Source organism: Salmo salar, chromosome ssa29, assembly GCF_905237065.1.
Source record: "Salmo salar chromosome ssa29, Ssal_v3.1, whole genome shotgun sequence".
Classification (NCBI taxonomy): domain Eukaryota; kingdom Metazoa; phylum Chordata; class Actinopteri; order Salmoniformes; family Salmonidae; genus Salmo; species Salmo salar.
The window spans coordinates 1,111,015-1,129,797 of NC_059470.1; the positions used below are offsets into that span (position 1 = coordinate 1,111,015).

Sequence of the window (18,783 nt, forward strand, 5' to 3'; positions counted from 1 at the left end):
TGGCGCTCAAATATATTTTTGTTTTAGATACTTTGAGCAATTGATTGAGGTCTGCCTGGAGAGTGCAAGATGGACAGGGTTTGCGTTTTTGGAAACGGATACTATTTGAACTCAGGTCTGGGTTTTGAGGTTGTGGTGGGTGAGCACCCTCTGGGACAAATGTGCCTTCTATTTGGAAGTTAGCAGTGTCTGCCTTGGCAACTATTCTGTGTAATAAAGCAGATATTTAGGTTGAGAATAAGATGAATGCTACATTATGTACGAGCTAGGTCTCTGTTTATGCTAGAGACATTCCGTTATGTCGTAGGTCTGTGTTGGTGTTTGACTGAGACATATTTTGAGACTAACTGCCTTTGCTGAGCGGTGAGGAGAACGGAGGTTAGCGGGTAGCGGTCAGCTCTGCCAGCCCTTTCATAATCACACAGGAATGATGCACATCCCAGTCAAACCCACCGCACCAGGGTAAAAGAGTTATTGCCATAGTGCCGTTTCCTGAACCTCTGCCCAAAAGATGATTTAGATACATCACAGGCCTGGGAGCCAACGGAAGAGTCCTTGGACTGTTTTTAAAACAAACACACGTCTACGTATCTACGTCTCCATTCTGTATCTATAAAACTGAAAAAATGAAATGGGCAAGAAAAAAATAACTTCCTCTCACCAAATGATGACATTTCCAAGTCCGACATGGTAAGTAGTCTAGGTCGTTTTCCACGAGACTTCTTGGATGAGGTGAAGTACAATTACTGTGTGAAGATTTATATTAAGTTTATAGGATCTGGCGCTTTGTTTTACAATAGGCGAAGGCTCCTTAGCTCGGGCAGGAATAAGCATTAACTTCAGAATCCTTTAAAAAGCATTTTATTCACTTAATACATAGGGTGGTTTTATAATTGTAATATGGATACATTAAAATTGTACAATTCATACAGGAACTATTTTTCATAGAATTCCTAAATACACACATTCATTTACAATGTGTTTATATGTTGTCACATAAGCAAAAAAATAACAGAACAGAGTTCAAGAGTTAGTCTGTTTCAATCATAAAGCAGAGATTAGTTCAGGACAAATAGACCATATAATATCCCAATGTAGTATACTCTATAAATCTGTTTGGAAGGTTCTGGATGCAGGTAAATCTAACTAGTGTTAAGTGTGGTTCACACAGTCCAAGATTGTGTCTGAAATAGAACCCTATTCCCTATATAGAGCGCTACTTTAGACCAGCATGGTCAAAGGTAGTGCACTATATAGGCAATAGGGAGCCATTTGGGACACAACACAAATGTCTCTGCAAGTAATTCCCAGACTAAACATGAATAAAATAAGAATTCTCATGCAATTAAGGATGAATAATTATATTCTGATTAGATATACTGTAAAGGCATCTGTGTCACTCCTGGCACAAATATAGGTCATAGGTATGGCCACCCAAAACTACATTTCCCAAACACATTCTGGCACTCAAGTAGGGCTGGGCGGTATACCGTATTTTACCTAATACCGGTATTGATGCACTTACCAGTTTGAGTTTTTACTTTACCTTCTATAACGGTATTTCTGTTTGGTTTGTTAACTCCGGCTCGTATCATTTTTATAGTTTACTCCATTTTCAACTTGAGTTGTCTCTCCATCTGCTGCATGCCGCTAACCACACTAAGCCAAGCCCCCATCACTTAAGAGAGCAGTTGCTCAACATGCTGCTTTCCACAAGCGTTCTATACACTATTAGTTTGTGTATCTTACTGTCTGCAAACTACTACCTACTAGTTTGTCTTTTCTTAGCAAGGTGTTGCTAAAATAATTTGTGTTAGTTGCTAACGGTATCTTATCGGCGCAGAATAGGCGAAGCATGAATTTGTTGGCTAGCTAGATTAAGTTAGAAAACATGTAATGTAACATTTAATTAGGGTCACCTGGAAACACTGACAAACACTTGGGTTCCTAGCCTGTCAATAATTCCTCTGATTTATTCATTTGTCATGTCAAACAATGTATTCAAGGTGCTGCCCACTATATTCCAACTATAGAATTAGAATAATTATTACATTTCCATCACTCCAACAGTTCACCAGTTAACTGGGCCTATATTTTTTCCCCATATCATCCTGCGTGGCACAGTGTAGAAATTATAATAAAAGTGCAGGAAACATAGAAATTAATCAAAATGCTGAAAATGTTTTTTTTTTGGGGGGGGAGTTGGATTGAACAATATAAACGGAGAAAGAGAACTCTGCAAAAAACATTTGTACAGGGTTTAAGCCTCTTTAATTTCAGATTTCAATGGAAACACCCATATGACTCATTGTATTCTTTAATATAAAACACTTTTCCTTTTGTATTTTTTCCCCCCCACATAGGGATGAATTATGAAAAGCTGAAGCTAGGCTATAGTGTTGATATTTACTAATATCATCTGTCTGAGTGGCAGATGGGCTGTGACCAAACAGGCTATTAGAACAACTAGAAACAGCAGCGTTTGATCGTTTAGTTCCTTTTTCATAACACACACAATGGAAAGCCACCCCCCGGTGCCTGCCAATCTGTTTGATTTTTAAACCTTTCAAAAACACGCTGAAAGTTTGGAGTCCAAGTCAATAAACATAGTAAAACTTCATTCCAGAAACTTGGTAACTATTACTTTTGAACAAAATAGGTTTGTGGACAAAAGAGAGAATCATGTTGTGGGACTGAGTGGTGAAAGGGAATACAAGACGACTTGGGCTGATAAGACTATAAAACACAGAGGTGTTAGGAGAGTGAGCACTGGAGGATGACAAAGGTTGCATGATCACACAGGGCAGATACACTGGAGAATCAGCTCTGCAGCCAACACACACTAGTTGTGCTTGCCTTGCTAAGAGGAACAAAGTGCTAAGGGAGAGAAAATAGGGGGAATCTACAAAGAGGGGAGGGCAAAGAACATTTGTAAAAAACGTGATTGAGAACAGGTGATAAAAAAAAAAAGATCCTTGCTAAATAAGCATAATACCCCCATGTGCTATTGATGGTATTGTGTTTTTCCTCACTATTCATTACCAAGTCATACACTCATTAATTTTCTCCATTCCGGTCATTGGACAAAGAGACAGGCAGAATGAAAGACAGGGTAGAGGACTTATAAATAGCATTATAGCCATGATACAAGGAAGTGTGCAAACAGCAATGTCCCTATGAATGATCACAGCCAGGAAGCTTAGGGTGCTGGTCAGGAGCAGCCCTGCTTCACACCACACCTCAGGGGCTGATGGGGGAAATAGTCTGAATACCATAGCCTTCATAGTCCTCTTCAAAGGACATCAGCCATTAGTGTTTGGTAGGGTGTCTTTCAAGTGTGCGTGTATGTGATTTTTGTATATGTATGTGAGTATGTGTTGTCTACACCAGGGAGCAGTAGCCCCCACAGCTACCCCCTGCAGCCTGGTCCTGCCTGCCCAGCTGGACTCCTCGGCCCTGCGTCTCGCTCTCCCACAGTCCCGGGGTCTGGATGATCTTCTCAACCAGCTCCTCAAACGCACACTGCACCCCATCTCGCGTCTTCGCACTGGCCTCTGGCCCACATGAGAGAGATAGAGACAGAAAAAGAGGGTGTGAGAGAGGAGAAAGAAAGGATACAGACAACTGCCAGTGACTGGCTGCTTCATCATCTCATCTAGCTGCTGAAAATATACTGAAACCAGAATGTGTAATTTTCCTGAAGATTCCTTGTGTGCCTCCCCTGTGCATAGGGCCCAACAACGCCATTTACCCGTGACTATATTCATGACAGAGCACAGACTCTTATTGTTTAATTAGAATGTGCTCCCCTGTGCTATAATTGGATAATTTCAACATCAGGAAGTTATTTTAGCTAAAATAAAAATTAAAAGTTTGCGGTTACTCAGATAGCCGTAAACTCTTGATTGGTAGAAGTTCATTTCTGTTCTGATTGCTTAATGGAATAGCGAAGACATGGACAAGTAGTTCATACACTAGTTTGTTGTCTTACTTGTTGGGAAAGTGGTCAACATTATTGTTTCTTAAAGTGGAGAGAAAAAAAAAGTAGTTGACGCGGTTACTAAAACAGCCGTATCTCCGGATTGGTAGAAGGTATCTCTGTTCTGATTCATTATTTATTCCAATGTTGGTCTCACTGCTCTATAACACATAGCGTGTGTGGTTATCATATGAAAATGATCTAAAACATGTCATGCAAAAGCATGGTAAATGTACACTAATTTCAAAAGTCATTAAAATTGCTTTATTCAAATAAATCCTGTAAAATTTGTCCACAAGAGCCAAGGGTTTGGCCATGAATCAATGTGAAAAAATGTTAGACAGAGGACAAAAAAAAAAAGAGTTAAAAATAGAACTAGGCAAACATTTCAATCCAAGTATGAGAGATATCCAAAAAGCAGATTCCCCTGCATAACGGTCTACGATAACTCATGCCCCGGGTCAGTCCGAGAGGGGAGAAGAGAGGGGAATCTTCTCAGCTCCTGGCTTACCTATAAACAGCATGGAATGTTTTCTTGCAAACTTCAGGCCTTCGTTCCTGTCCAGTTCGCGGTTTTCCTAAAAGAAAGAATAGTCATCTTTTATGAGGTCTGTCCGGCATACCTGTCAGCTATGGGGAATATGACTGGGCTGGGAATACAGGAAACATAGTAGTCCAGTCAGTCCCACAGACAAAGGCTAGTACTACACAGTACTGTAAATGATGTCTACTCAAGTTATTACTATAGGGTCAACAACAACAACCAAGGACATATAATGGTGGAAGATGAGCATGACATGAATACATGATATGTAATTACATGTTTAAAAGAACAAACTTATGGAACTAAACCCAGAGAAAACAGTTGGTGGAACATGTGAACATTTTTTAAAACTGCTGTGGGCCACATGGGCTCGAGCTGTGTTAAAATATGAGGACATACACACTAAGACCTCTTCTCTCAGTTCAGTGGGACACAACTGGATGGGGGAGGTAATATTATTAACAATACATTCCAGCTCAAATTGGTAACACACCCATGTAGTAACAATGTTATTAGTGATGCACCTATGTGACATTTTTGGCCGATACCGATAGCCGATATTTTCCTTGCCCCAAAAAAATAGATACTTTTTTTGCGGCTTTCTAAGCATTCTAGTACAGTTAAATAGTTAACACACACACACATGGATGCAGCGGTCTAAGGCACTGCATCTCAGTGCAAGAGGCGTCACTACAGTCCCTGGTTTGAATCCAGGCTGTATCACATCGGCTCGTGATTGGGAGTCCCATAAGGCGACGCACAATTGGCCCAGCGTCATTCGGGCTGTCATTGTAAATAAGAATTTGTTCTTAACGGACTTACCTAGTTAAATAAAGGTGAAATAAAATAAATAAACAATGATTACTTCTATTTCATATGGCACAACGATTCATCGATACATATTCTATAATGCTGTTAAAGTTCTCGCGCGCACCAACAGTGCTGGTCATAAAAAAAAAAAAATGCAAACAATGTAGTTCCTCCCCAAAAACATAGCAACACGACATAATCTGTTTCAGTAGCTATAGTTAGCTAGCTAACTATACATGTAGGTGTCATCTAAAATAACCCTAATTTATAAGACAGTTCTTATTTGATTAATGGTGGTCGGACCCATCTATGTGAAGCTAGCCACAATAAGGATTAGCCACAATAGTGGACTTTGCGGTTAGCCTTTAAAATAAAAGTATGGCATAATTCTACTATTTGTATTACTGTCAATGGCATACTTTTATTTTGAAGGCAATCCGCAAAACTCCACTATTGGGCCTAATCCTTGTGGCTAGCTTCACAACACATAACCCGGTCCGGCCGAGCCTCACTAGCCAGATGAAGCTAGCTGGCAGCTTATAACCTTAGCTTTGGGCACCAGGGTTAAGTAGCTGGCTAGCTATTTATTTTCATGAACTGAAGTTCAATTTCAATAGGCGAACAACAAGTGGCAACCTAGCTAATACTTAGTCACAAAGGATTCCTAAATCATTGATAAGAATTATGAAAATGACTGCAGTTTCTACTGGTCATTGTTTTCAGGCTGGTTGTATTGGTGATAGCTATGGACTAAGCTAACGCTAGCTGCCCAAGAAGTTGCGGTCGAACAAATGATGCTTTATTACCAACGCGGTATTGTAAACACATTGTTTCTGGCCGGTGTTGGCAGACTTTTTTTGTACAGCTTTGACAGTGCGACTGTATCTTTTTTGACACGCAAAGACCCAAACGGTGTTCCGTAGTATGCATGTCGTGAAGCTAATAGCAGTGACGCTATTACTGTGTAACTCCGGTAGGGCAACATCTGAAAAATAACACACTTGGTAGTGTGTACTGTTGCTTGACCAGTCAGCGGAAGCCAACATTACCCATGACAGATAACGGTTGTCAAGGGCAAGGAATTCCATTACCTTGGCTTTAATGGATTTCACCTATGAGTGGTCTCGCTGAAATTTTCTTACTCTTTCAAATGACTGCTTGATCCACACAGCAGACATTCTGGGCTAGGTTAAGAATACTGTGTTGCACGTGTAGCACAACATTTTACGTGGCGTCATTACGTCATGTACCAACGTTATATAGGTATGCACGGTAGCGTTGACATCGGCTTTTAACATCGGGCCGATACCGATTTTTGCATTTTTAGCTAATATTGGCCGATTCCGATATGTTCACCGATATATCGTGCATCCCTAGTTGTTATTGTAGTATTTACTGGATTACTACACAGGTATAAAATAAAAACTTAATGTAAAGTGTTACCCTCATACTTAAATAGAAAGCAATCCACAAATTGTATAACGTACGCAATAAAGTATGTGTTGTCATTCTGAAGACGGAATCCCTTGTTAACTGTAAACTATAAACGAACACATTTCTCCCTGATTACAGACCACTCTGATCTGACAAACTGTATACTTAACAAAAATATAAAAACGCATGTAATGTGTTGTTCCTATTTTCCATGAGCTGAAATAAAAGCTTCCAGAAATGTTCCATATGCACAAAAAGCTTATTTTGCTCAAATTCTGTACACAAATTCATTTACATCCCTGTTTATGAGCATTTCTCCTTTGCCAAGATAATCAAAATTGATTAAACAGCATGATCATAACACAGGTGCACCTTGTGCTGGGGACAAAGGCCGCTCTAAAATGTGCAGTTTCGCCACACAACACAATGCCACAGATGCCTCAAGTTGAGGGAGTGTGCAATTGGCATGCTGACTGCAGTAATGTCAAACAGAGGTAATGCCAGAGAATTTAATGTTAATTTCTCTACCATAAACCGAATCCAATGTAGTTTTAGAGAATTGTACGTGTATCCTAGCCAGGGGTGTTGAGGAATATTTCTGTCTGTAATAAAGCCCTTTTGTGGGGAAAAACTAATTCTGATTGGCTCGGCCTGGCTCCCCAGTGAGTGGGCCTACGCCCTTGCAGGCCGATCCATGGCCTGCCCAGTCATGTGAAATCCATAGATGAGGGCCTAATTTATTTATTTCAATTGACTGATTTCCTTCTATGAAGTGTAACTCAGTAAAATATTTGAAATTGTTGCGTTTATATCCACACACACAGCCATGCGAAAGTATTCACCCCCCTTGGCATTTTTCCTATTTTGTTGCCTTACAACCTGGAATTAAAATACATTTTTGGGGGGTTTGGATCATTTGATTTACACAACATGCCTACCACTTTGAAGATGAACAATATTTTTGTGAAACAAACAAGAAATAAGACAAAAAAACGGAAAACTTGAGCGTGCATAACTGTCCACCCCCCCATAGACAATACTTTGTAGAGCCACCTTTTGCAGCAATTACAGCTGCAAATCTCTTGGGACACGTCTCTATAAGCTTGGCACATCTAGCCACTGGGATTTTTGCCCATTCTTCAAGGCAAAACTGCTTCAGCTCCTTCAAGTTGGATGGGTTCCTTCTGGTGTACAGCAATCTTTAAGTCATACCACAGATACTCAATTGGATTGAGGGCTGGGCTTTAACTAGGCCATTCCAAGACATTTAAATGTTTCCCCTTAAACCACTCGAGTGTTGCTTTAGCAGTATGCTTTGTCCTTTAGCAGTATGTCATTGTCCTGCTAGAAGGTGAACCTCCGTCCCAGTCTCAAATCTCTGGAACACGGAAACAGGTTTCCCTCAAGAATCTCCCGGTATTTAGCACCATCCATCATTCCTTCAATTCTGACCAGTTTCCCAGTCCCTGCCGATGAAAAACATCCCCACAGCATGATGCTGCCACCACCATGCTTCACTGTGGGGATGTTGTTCTTGGGGTGATGAGAGGTGTGGGTGCTGGGTTTGTGCCAGACATAGCGTTTTCCTTGATGGCCAAAAAGCTCAATTTTAGTCTCATCTGACCAGAGTACCTTCTTCCATATGTCTGGGGAGTCTCCCACACACCTTTTGGCGAACACCAAACGTGTTTCCTTATTTTCTTCTTTAAGCAACAACTTTTTTTCTAGCCACTCTTCCGTAAAGCCCAGCTCTGTGGAGCATACGGCTTAAAGTGGTCCTATTGGCAGATACTCCGATCTCCACTGTGGAGCTTTGCAGTTCCTTCAGGGTTATCTTTGGTCTCTTTTTTTGCCTCTCTGATTAATGCCCTCCTTGCCTGGTCTGTGAGTTTCGGTGGGTGGCCCTCTCTTGGCAGGTTTGTTGTGGTGCTACATTCTTAAAAAAATGTAATAACCGATTTAATGATGCTCCGTGGGATGTTCAGTTTCGGATATTTTTTTGTAACCCAACCCTGATCTGTACTTCTCCACAACTTTGTCCCTGACCTGTTTGGAGAGCTCCTTGGTCTTCATGGTGCCGCTTGCTTGGTGGTGCCCCTTGCTTAGTGGTGTTGCTGACTCTGGAACAGGTGTATATATACACTGAAATCATGTGACAGATCATGTGACACTTAGACTGCACACACGTGGACTTCATTTAACTAATTATGTGACTTCTGAAGGTAATTGGTTGTACCAGATCTTATTAGGCGCTTTATAGCAAAGGGTGTGAATACATATGCACAGACCATTTAAAAAATGTAATTTCACCAATTTGAACTATTTTGTTTATGTCCATTACATGAAATCCAAATATAAATCAATTTAAAATACAGGTTGTAATGCAACAAAATAGGAAAAACGCCAAGGGGGTGAATACTTTGGCAAGGCACTGTGTACACACACACACACACACCTTATCAATTTTGTTCCCGACCAGCATCTTGATGAGGTCATTCCTTGTAGAGTACGTCTCCAGCTCATTGAGCCAGTTGTCCAGCTTGGTGAAAGTATCCCGTCGTGTTACGTCATACACTGAGGGAGAGATAAGAGACGAGATGCTCGGTCAGAAACATTTGATTTCTTCTGTCACCAGAAGGCTGCAGGACATACTGTCACTGAGGGGGGCCATTTGACCTTTCAAACCATGTTCCACGATAACCCGACATATGTAAAACGTACAGATTCTGGTGTTTTTATAATTGAATAGGCCTAAGCTTAGGGCTGGCACCGCCATAACTGTTGGGGAACGAACAGCTGACTGAAGACGGGCTGGCCAATTACTGTCATCCAATTACCGTTCCCCCTAATTTCATGACCGTCACAGCCCTACCTGACCTGTGTATCAACATAGTGAGTTACAACACTGGTCCTGGTCTTAATAGGAACTGAAATGATGAGGTAGGGTTGCAAAATCCCAGTAACTTTACACAAATTCCAGTTTTTCAGAAATCCTGGTTGGAGGATTCCTAGATTTCCTGCTAACTTGCCCTCCTGATACTGGGAATTTTCAAACATGATTTCTGGAAAACCTGGGAATTGTGCAACTCTAAGATGAGGAAAAAGATACCTACTTTCATTTCGAGTGGGAGCTCTACTTCATCCGTGGTGTTAACCACTATATCATAGCCTCCACACATCGTGTGCTTTGGAGGATGTCTGCTTTAGCGTTAAGAGTAGTAAAGTCTGTTCCAGAGAGTAAGGAAGAGGACAGGACAGGATGAAAATCCATCACTGTCTTTATGGTGGCTGTACGGACCAACGGTGGCTGACTGCATCTAAAGCATCTGAATTATGAAGTTGTTTGCTCACCCAGGATGACTCCCTGAGCGCCCCGGTAGTAACTAGGCGTCAGGGTTCGGAAACGCTCCTGGCCAGCCGTGTCCTGCAAAACACAACCATTACAGTTCTGGAGTCTGGACCATAACAGCTCTGGACACATCAAAACACAACCATAACCCTCTCAGCTATCATGCTCTGGACACATGGGGAGGAAGATATGGTGGTGTGACTAAGACAGAAGCATAAGTGATGCAGGACCAGGACTAAAGCATAAAGATACATTTAACTGCCATTTATCATTGATGGTTGGTGCTCAGCATGCTGTACATGATCGCTATCTTGTGGACATTTAGTGAACAACATTTTAAGCGGAAGGAATGGGAATTCAGCAATGTGATCATTTTTTCACTAAACCTTAATAAAAAACACACATACCTAGGAGGTAGAACTGTCAACAACAATACAATTGAATGTGCAGCCCAAACCAGCTCCTTACCAGTCTGAATTTCTAAGTTCAGAAGAATACATACCCATATTGCCAACTTTGCCTTGTTCCCATCCACTGAAATGGTCTTCACTTTGAAATCAACGCCTGCACGAACACACACAAAATATCACAGATGATTCATCACACAAGTCATATACGCCAAGAATATGAATCAAGAAGAAGTATGATGATATTATGTGATTCATTTAAACTGAATGGTCAAAAACATTCATAGGCCTACATACCACACAATATGTGTCTGAACTAAAACTGACCCTTCCACTAGTCAAGACAGGGTCTCAGCCTTGTGCACTTAAATTATGATGCGAGTCCTGATTTAAAACTACACAGGGAATATGTGGTTTAATATGTAAAGATCAAACAAATACAGCAGCTTTCAATAAAAAAAAAAACTCCACATGACATCGCTCAGAAGTGTAATGATTCATTCTTTAAAATCCCCTCCGTTCGGCACGAGAAATACATTTACATAAAATAACAGCGCTGTGCTCGTCACACTCAATGAGTAAATCTCTTCTATGACTTTTTTCAGCTCACATAGCATGAAGCGTTTGGCTGGACGTATTGCCCATCGTTTTAGCACACACTGAAAGATTTATCAAGAAAAACATATCATTGGGATGGAGTTGTTTCTGTCTGGACCAGGACCCAGACAAGATCCAAAACAGAGTGGGGGGTGGTGAAGGACATCAGACTCCCATTTTCCTACACCACACGACCCAGGAGGTTGTCAATCATGGCCCCTCGTTCTTCTCCGAGCCCAGCAGGGTTGCTCCACTTCTGTCGCCAGTCACGTAGCGCGCCGAGCAAGTGACAATTTACACTAAACAGTCCTGCTGGCCTACAGGCCGTGGTGTTTAGCACACACTACAGCAGTTCACCAAGTGCCATGATGCAGCATCCGATTGATATATCGTCAACCCAACAATAACTCACCATACTATATACATTTTACTCACACAGCATATTGTAAAATATACTGTGTCCGTAAAATGTATATAGTATGTAGCGTATAAGCTGGAAGTAGATGCCTAAGTGTTGTTGTCCATTAGTTTACTCCAATTAGGGGAGGGTTAAAATAATAAAATAAATATACACACACACACACACACACACAACACACACACACACACACACACACAGAAATGTTCTTGTTTTTGAAAGAAAAAAATATGCTTTTGTCCATTAAAACATAAAATTTATCAGAAATACAGTTTAGACATTGTTAATGTTCTAAATTACCATTTTAGCTGGAAACAACTGATTTTTAATGGAATATCTACATAGGCGTCCAGAGGCCCATTATATCAGCAACCATCACTACTGTGTTCCAATGGCACGTTGTGTTAGCTAATCCAAGTTTATAATTTTAAAAGGCTAATTGATCATTAGAAAACCCTTTTGCAATTATGTTAGCACAGCTGAAAACTGTCATGCTGATTAAAGAAGCAATAAAACTGTCCCTCTTTAGACTAGTTGAGTATCTGGAGCATCAGCATTTATGGGTTCGATTACAGGCTCAAAATGGCCAGAAACAAGGAACTTTCTTCTGAAACTCGTCAGTCTATTCTTGTTCTGAGAAATGAAGGCTACTCCATGGGAGAAACTGAAGATCTCATACAACGCTGTGTACTACTCCCTTCACAGAACAGCGCAAACTGGCTCTAACCAGAATAGAAAGAGGAGTGGGAGGCCACGGTGCACAACTGAGCAAGAGGACAAGTACTTTAGAATGCCTAGTTGGAGAAACAGACGCCTCACAAGTCCTCAACTGGCAGCTTCATTATATAGTACCCGCAAAACACCAGTCTCAATGTCAAAGGTGAAGAGGCGACTCCGGGATGCTGGCCTTCTAGGCAAGTTCACAACAATGTTTCTGTAGCGCTCATGTAATTGGTTTGCAAAACAAATGCCCACTGGATTGATGCCAATAATCATATCATCATTCTGACAGGTAGGCATTGGCTACTTTGAAGTTAACGTTTAATTGAGAAGGTTAATGGGAAAGCCTTTCCATCTCTACCAGAAGGATATCATTAGCACTGCACACATACATAGATAGGGGCATTCCTGTGCCGTTTCAGAAAGTTGCAAGAAAATACAAGTCACTGATGTATTTTGTTCTTGTCTTATGATTAACTTGACAAATTAATGCATTTCTAATAAATTCTAATAGATTTAGTTGATTTTCAAGTAAGTTCAATACATTTTTTTATATTGTTGAATTCCATTTTAATGTCTGGATTCTGTCCGCAATGCACATTTTATAGGGCCCTAAACATAGTGAACAACAGCCAAAGGCACCAAGTCAGTAGCAGTGTCAAGTATTTTCCCCAGGTTAATAGATTACAGACAAACAGTGTCTGAGGTTCTGCTTTTAGGCTATTTATGAGATATTCATCTGAATCTCTCATCACCATAGTAGTTGTTGAATAATAGGGAGGTATTTGTATTTGGTTGGCTCTATTTAATGTCAAAGGGGCAATACAAACCATGTGTTCCAATACAGATTTATTTAACATGCTGCTACAAAATTAGAGCAACTCTCAAATAAGATGTCTACAGAGACCTCGGAATGTTTATGCCAATATGACAAGTTTATAGTGAACTGTTGTGTTTCGACACCCACCATCTCTGATTGTTCTGAAATTGTTTCTTTTGTTAGATATGATTAGCATTCCTGCAACATTTTTTTGATTAAATAGAATTTGATCTGAGAAATTAAGCTAATTGATTGCACTCAAATTGTCAATTTTAATTTATAGAATTCATACATGTTCCTGGGGGCCGGAACATAATTACAAATCATTTATAGACTGCAATTTCACAGCAAGAATCACAAACAGATATAATAATAATTCTCAAAAACATGATAATTTCAAACCTTACATTTGTAGACGATCACGTGTCTCTCTATTATTCGTGGGAATACTTGGGAACAGATTTCCAAAAATAAAATAACTGGTGTTTTTATTTTAGATATTTTTTCTCTCAAAAACCTGATAAAAGCACCTGTTTTTTTTTTAGATACATTTTTAGATACTTTAGGATGATTTGCATTTGAAACAGTGGAAAACTAAACCAAAGCATGGATTACTGTCATACCTTGTCCAGTGTCATTTTTTTATTTGGGTGAACGATCCCTTTTACGTTGGGGGGGGGTAAAAAAACAGCCTGGAACAGCACCATCTAGTGGTCAGAAACTGGTAATGACGTAGACAGAGATAAACCTTTCAACTTCAATAACTAATTTCTCTGAACAGGGGAAAAAAACATCACCAAATTCACTGGTTATACATTACATAGGAGGAAGAAACAATACTGTGAGCCGAAGCTCCATACTACTTGTCAGACATAGAGAAGTGATACCATATACTTGTTGTTGGGGTGGGATTGGTGTGGGGAGATCGTTGGTGGCTTTTGACAATTTATTTGGATTCCTCATGCCTAACTCTTGGTCCAAATCGGATGTTAGGTACTATATTTATTGGATATTATATGAATCTTCTAAATTAAAATGGCCAATTTGAGTGAAATCAATTAGCTTAAATTCTCAGAGATCAAATTATATTTCATCAAAATAATGTTGCAGGAATGCTAATCTTATCTAAACTACAGAAATGATTTCAGAACAATCAGATGGTAGGTGTCATGCTTGATGAAATGACATGGAACGACCGTTTCTTTATACCACAGCTGTCAAACTCATTCTACGGACGGCAGAGTGTCTACAGGTTTTCAATCCTCCCTTGTACTTGATTGATGAATTAAGGTCACTAATTAGCAAGGAACTCCCCACACCTGGTTGTCTAGGGCTTAATTGAAAGGAAAAACAAAAACCTGCAGACACTAGGCTCTCCATGAAATGAGTTTGACACCCCTACTTTATAAAAAGAGAGGAAGGAATAAGCAGGAATTGAGTGGTTTTCAGCAACAAATCACAAGGGACTTGTATCAATGTGGGGAGTAGCGTAGCTAGACTTCTATGGGGACATCTGTTTGGCAAATATATTAAGTTGGCCAAGTAAAATAGGAGTGAGGCATGCCTACCTCTCTGGGAATCCACAGGCATGTATGGTTGTTTCAACAAAGACTACATTGTGCAGTCAGAATAACTTCAGAGAAATCACATTATAGTAAAAAAAGGAAAAAAAAAGTTGGTTTTATGTCACCCCACCCCAGTAGTAATCAATAGCACTATGGATGTTTTGCCTGTCTTGCACTTCTTCCACTAAGTCACTCCTGGCTGTTAACCGTCTCAAGGCTACCTGAAAATAATAATAGGGGTGTCTTTGAAGAGTCTAATGTTTAATACATTTTGCTATTCTGATATAATTTCCAGATACGTGAAGGAAAGAAAGAATTATCCTTTTCCCAAACCATGTATTTCACCATCAGATGAATTACTCATTCACTGTAAACCGGGTCGTATCTGAAATTCATTTTGTTGAATACTAGTTAGTGAGTACAAGTTATAAATTTTTTATGTAACTTTTAGGCAACCAAACTTATTTTTTCTTCATACAGTAAGAAATTACTTACCTATTGTTGCTGCTAATTCCGGGTCAAATGTGTCATCTGTGAATCTCAAGAGAAGACTGCAAAAAAAGAAACAAAAGACATTAACAGGGAACTTGATGAAACCTTACCATGTCTCTTCTATGGCCGATACTTAGAAAACATTTCATTTGACATGTGAGTCAACACTTACAGAGTTTTTAGAGTAGGCCTACATAACACATTTGAAATGAGGGCAAACTCCACAAAGTCAAATAGACAAGGGAACTTTTACTGGTATTGTACAGAGTCTGTGTTTGGTTTCCAATTAGCCTAGATATCGGTAAATGAAAATCAGCCCTGCCCTGGGGAGCTAAATGGAGTCGTCGCCCCCCCCTCAGGTCTATTTATTGCAAAATGATTGGACATGAGAACAAAGGTCTACATATTCAACACAACAACAACCAGACATCAGATTACATCATTACTTGCTGCATGGTCAGAGGGTCAGTGTTCAGTTGTGAGTCACTAATCAAGTGCTAGGAACTGAATCACAGGGCTAATGATGTAGCTAATCCTTCTTATTTCCAGTCAACCCAAACACAGATAATAGCCTAATGCTCAAATATTCTTTTTCAACCATACTCTAATTTCCTTCATCCATATTCATAAGAAATTGCTTCATCAGATAGAATGTCAGAACAATGACTGATCATTGTTTTATGTCTCAGTAGCCTGATACCTCAGTAGCAATGCGGTTAGGCTAAATAATAGCACAATAGCAGTGCAACAGGCCAATTTGTCTGGTAGAATGGAACCTCTTCTCTGCTAGGGATATTTCTAATGATTTGAAGACCTAGGCAGAGGGTAGAAATTAGAGAATGAGATCATGCATTTATTTATTTAATCAAAATAATAAATAAATAAATAAATAAATAAATATATATATACACACACACAATGTCAGATATGAGCACGGAGTCTATTAAATTCAAACAAGTTAAAAATACAAGGTAGAGGAAGATAACCAAAACAGCCAGTTGAAACACTAGCCTTGGCCTACATTGCTCATACCAATAGTTACACTTACTGTATCCTCATCAAGAAATTGCATTGATTTTTATGAGTCTATAGTTAACTAAACATTTTTTTACAAAAAAAAAAGTTACTGTTTACTGAAATCATAGAATTTCATTGTCTGATAGGCAGTAAACCCTCCCTCACCAGTCAGGTGGAAGGAATATCTAGTTTCACTCTACCGTTGGGTCGTTTCTTTAATTAAACTCATTTATTTGATTATTTCGAGAAAATTAAGGCTGTCTGGTCTGGACCAAAGGCATTGCATGAAAATGACATCTGCTACAAGACCATGGTGCTTGCCTATGGAGCGGCACCTCCGTACCTTCAGGCTCTGATCAGTCCCTACACCCAAAGAAGGGCACTGCGTTCATCCACCTCTGGCCTGCTCGCCTCCCTACCTCTGCGGAAGCACAGTTCCCGCTCAGCCCAGTCAAAACTGGTCGCTGCTCTGGCACCCAATGGTGGAACAAGCTCCCTCACGACGCCAGGACAGCGGAGTCAATCACCACCTTCCGGAGACACCCCCCCCCTAAAAAACATATAGATGTACTATTGTAAAGTGGTTGTTCCACTGGATATCATAAGGTGAATGCACCAATTTGTAAGTCGCTCTGGATAAGAGCGTCTGCTAAATGACGTAAATGTAAAATGTAGTCCCCATGCTGTAGTAATAAAGCATAGGACACGTGCCATCTTGGTTTTTAGGAGCATATACCCATGTGGGTGATTGAAAAATGAACTGAGGTCCACACCCCAGTCCAGTTGGTAGTGCACCTTAAAGTTGGTTGCCAACCTCCATATAAAGTCCAAAGAAGAAGCCTGAAGGAGGAGAGATTACTAGAAATGAACTCAGTTTATCCTTTTATCTGTGGATTAATAGTCAGAGTAGAGGACCTTGTGCATTCAGGTAAAATAACCTAATGTTTATATCCCTGGACAAATTAGCTAGCAACAGCAAGCTAGCTAGCTAAATTGCCATACATGTTTCATGCTTTTCAACCTGTCCCCAAAAATATTATATTTGGTTCAGAGTTTGTTTTGATATTTCAACCTGTGTGTGTCCTGATTGCATCTGGTGTGGGTGGACAAAATCAACATGCGCGTGCAGTCTGGTCAGCATGTTAGTCATTGGATGAAGGCATCTTCTGTAGGGGGGAGTTTTGATAAGATCCTCATCTTTCATTATAGCAAGATGGAAAAAAGGGTTAAATTGATACACACCATTTTAGTCACACATGGCAATATCTCCATGTTACAATGCTTGTTTATGGAAAACAGACGGAAGACCACCTGTGCTAATTAGCTATCTTGCATGCTCTTAACACCTGTGTGTACGCATAAGTGTAGCAGAAGTGTAGCAGAAGTGTAGTTTCAGTGGATGGAGGCAACCAGAGATGTATGGATCTGTGCAAAACTGCTACAGTAAATGTATCCTTTTAATTGTAAGGATTCTTTCTCGCTGAGCCATATCGCAAGCTAAGATTAATGAGGTTTCTAAACATTAAAAAAAACAATATCGGGATTGTAGTTCAAATGAGGCAGTCGTGGGCGAAGCTAATGGCTGAGAGCTGTAGGGAGAGTTTTCAAGAACTAACATTATTCAGACATACCAGAATTCTTTCTAGCAGTCTAAGAGCCAGAGATATACACAGCTTGGTAACTACAATATACTCCATGTTGGCACCAACCATTGCATAACAATAACATTCTACTTAGATTTTTTATTTTTTTTAAACATATGGTGCCAACATAGCATCCATTAACATTATATTCTCAGTTGAGTTTGCCAAACTCTTTAGCTAAGCATTGGCCAAACTATTTAGCTATGCTAAGGCATTGGTCTTCACATAAGCATTTGTATCACTCAGGACACATAGCTAAACTCTGCTGTCATGTGAGGCAGGGTTTATCACTTCGCTGACACTTTTCCTAATAAGTGAAATCACTTACTGATGTGACTACTGAAGGTAGATCAATACATGTGCTTTATCAAACTGTGTGAACATGTAATTACAGCCACCCTAGTTGTTCTCCACTTAAACACAACGTTCCACGCAGCAAGCTAGCAAATGTTGTTAGCTAGCTGATGTGGCATAGCAAACAACTGTGTTACATTAGCCTGTTCGCTGTGGTCCACTAATATACATTAGTTTTTGCTTTGTTGACAAGTTCTTCTTAACTGACAAAATATTGACATTTAATTATTGGGCATGTTTTTAAACGAGACAACAATAGCTCCTAGCTAATCGTCCCAGCTAACAGTTAGCTCTACAACAACTTCACTCAGCTAACGTCAGTTGGTTACTGTAACCTTCTTACCTGGACTTCCCAACGCCACTTTCTCCAATTATTAATATTTTCAGTGTTGTCAAAACGTCGTCTTCCATCTTCCTGTCCTATTATAGGTTCAATTCAACGGGTAGCTGTAAAATACAACCCCAGAAGTGTTGTTTGTCAGCCGGGGAGCTGAATGATAAGACAACCAACACTTTCTCGCACTTCCGGTTTCCTTGGTAGACTTCCGGTACAATGTTGAGCGAGTTCTCTTCTTTTGAAAGTTACACATCTAACTTTGCAAACTGCATTTCATAATAATATAGTTGATTAACA

The 18,783-nt window shown here is 39.9% G+C and overlaps 1 protein-coding gene across 1 annotated transcript; it reads right to left on the reverse strand.

The window, feature by feature from the left end:
- Positions 1–845: 845 nt before the first annotated feature.
- Positions 846–18,706, reverse strand: LOC106590026 (ras-related protein Rab-18). The gene is made up of 7 exons (XM_014180512.2): positions 18,493–18,706; positions 15,139–15,194; positions 10,619–10,680; positions 10,119–10,191; positions 9,223–9,341; positions 4,491–4,557; positions 846–3,554 (listed from the first exon to the last, which is right to left on the reverse strand). Exons 1-7 carry the CDS (start codon positions 18,558–18,560, stop codon positions 3,382–3,384), a joined length of 618 nt encoding a protein of 205 aa, XP_014035987.1. The 5' UTR covers positions 18,561–18,706; the 3' UTR covers positions 846–3,381.
- Between the last annotated feature and the right edge of the window lie 77 nt (positions 18,707–18,783).

What these genes read in the sequence shown, in the direction of transcription:
- LOC106590026 (XM_014180512.2), bottom strand. Translation starts at nt 18,560, where the DNA reads ATGGAAGACGACGTTTTGACAACACTGAAAATATTAATAATTGGAGAA. An exon ending in CGCTCAGGGAGTCATCCTGG is followed by an intron (nt 9,342 to 10,118) that starts GTGAGCAAACAA and finishes TCTCTCCCTCAG; the next exon opens with TGTATGACGTAACACGACGG. An exon ending in TCGGGAACAAAATTGATAAG is followed by an intron (nt 4,558 to 9,222) that starts GTGTGTGTGTGT and finishes TCTTTCTTTTAG; the next exon opens with GAAAACCGCGAACTGGACAG.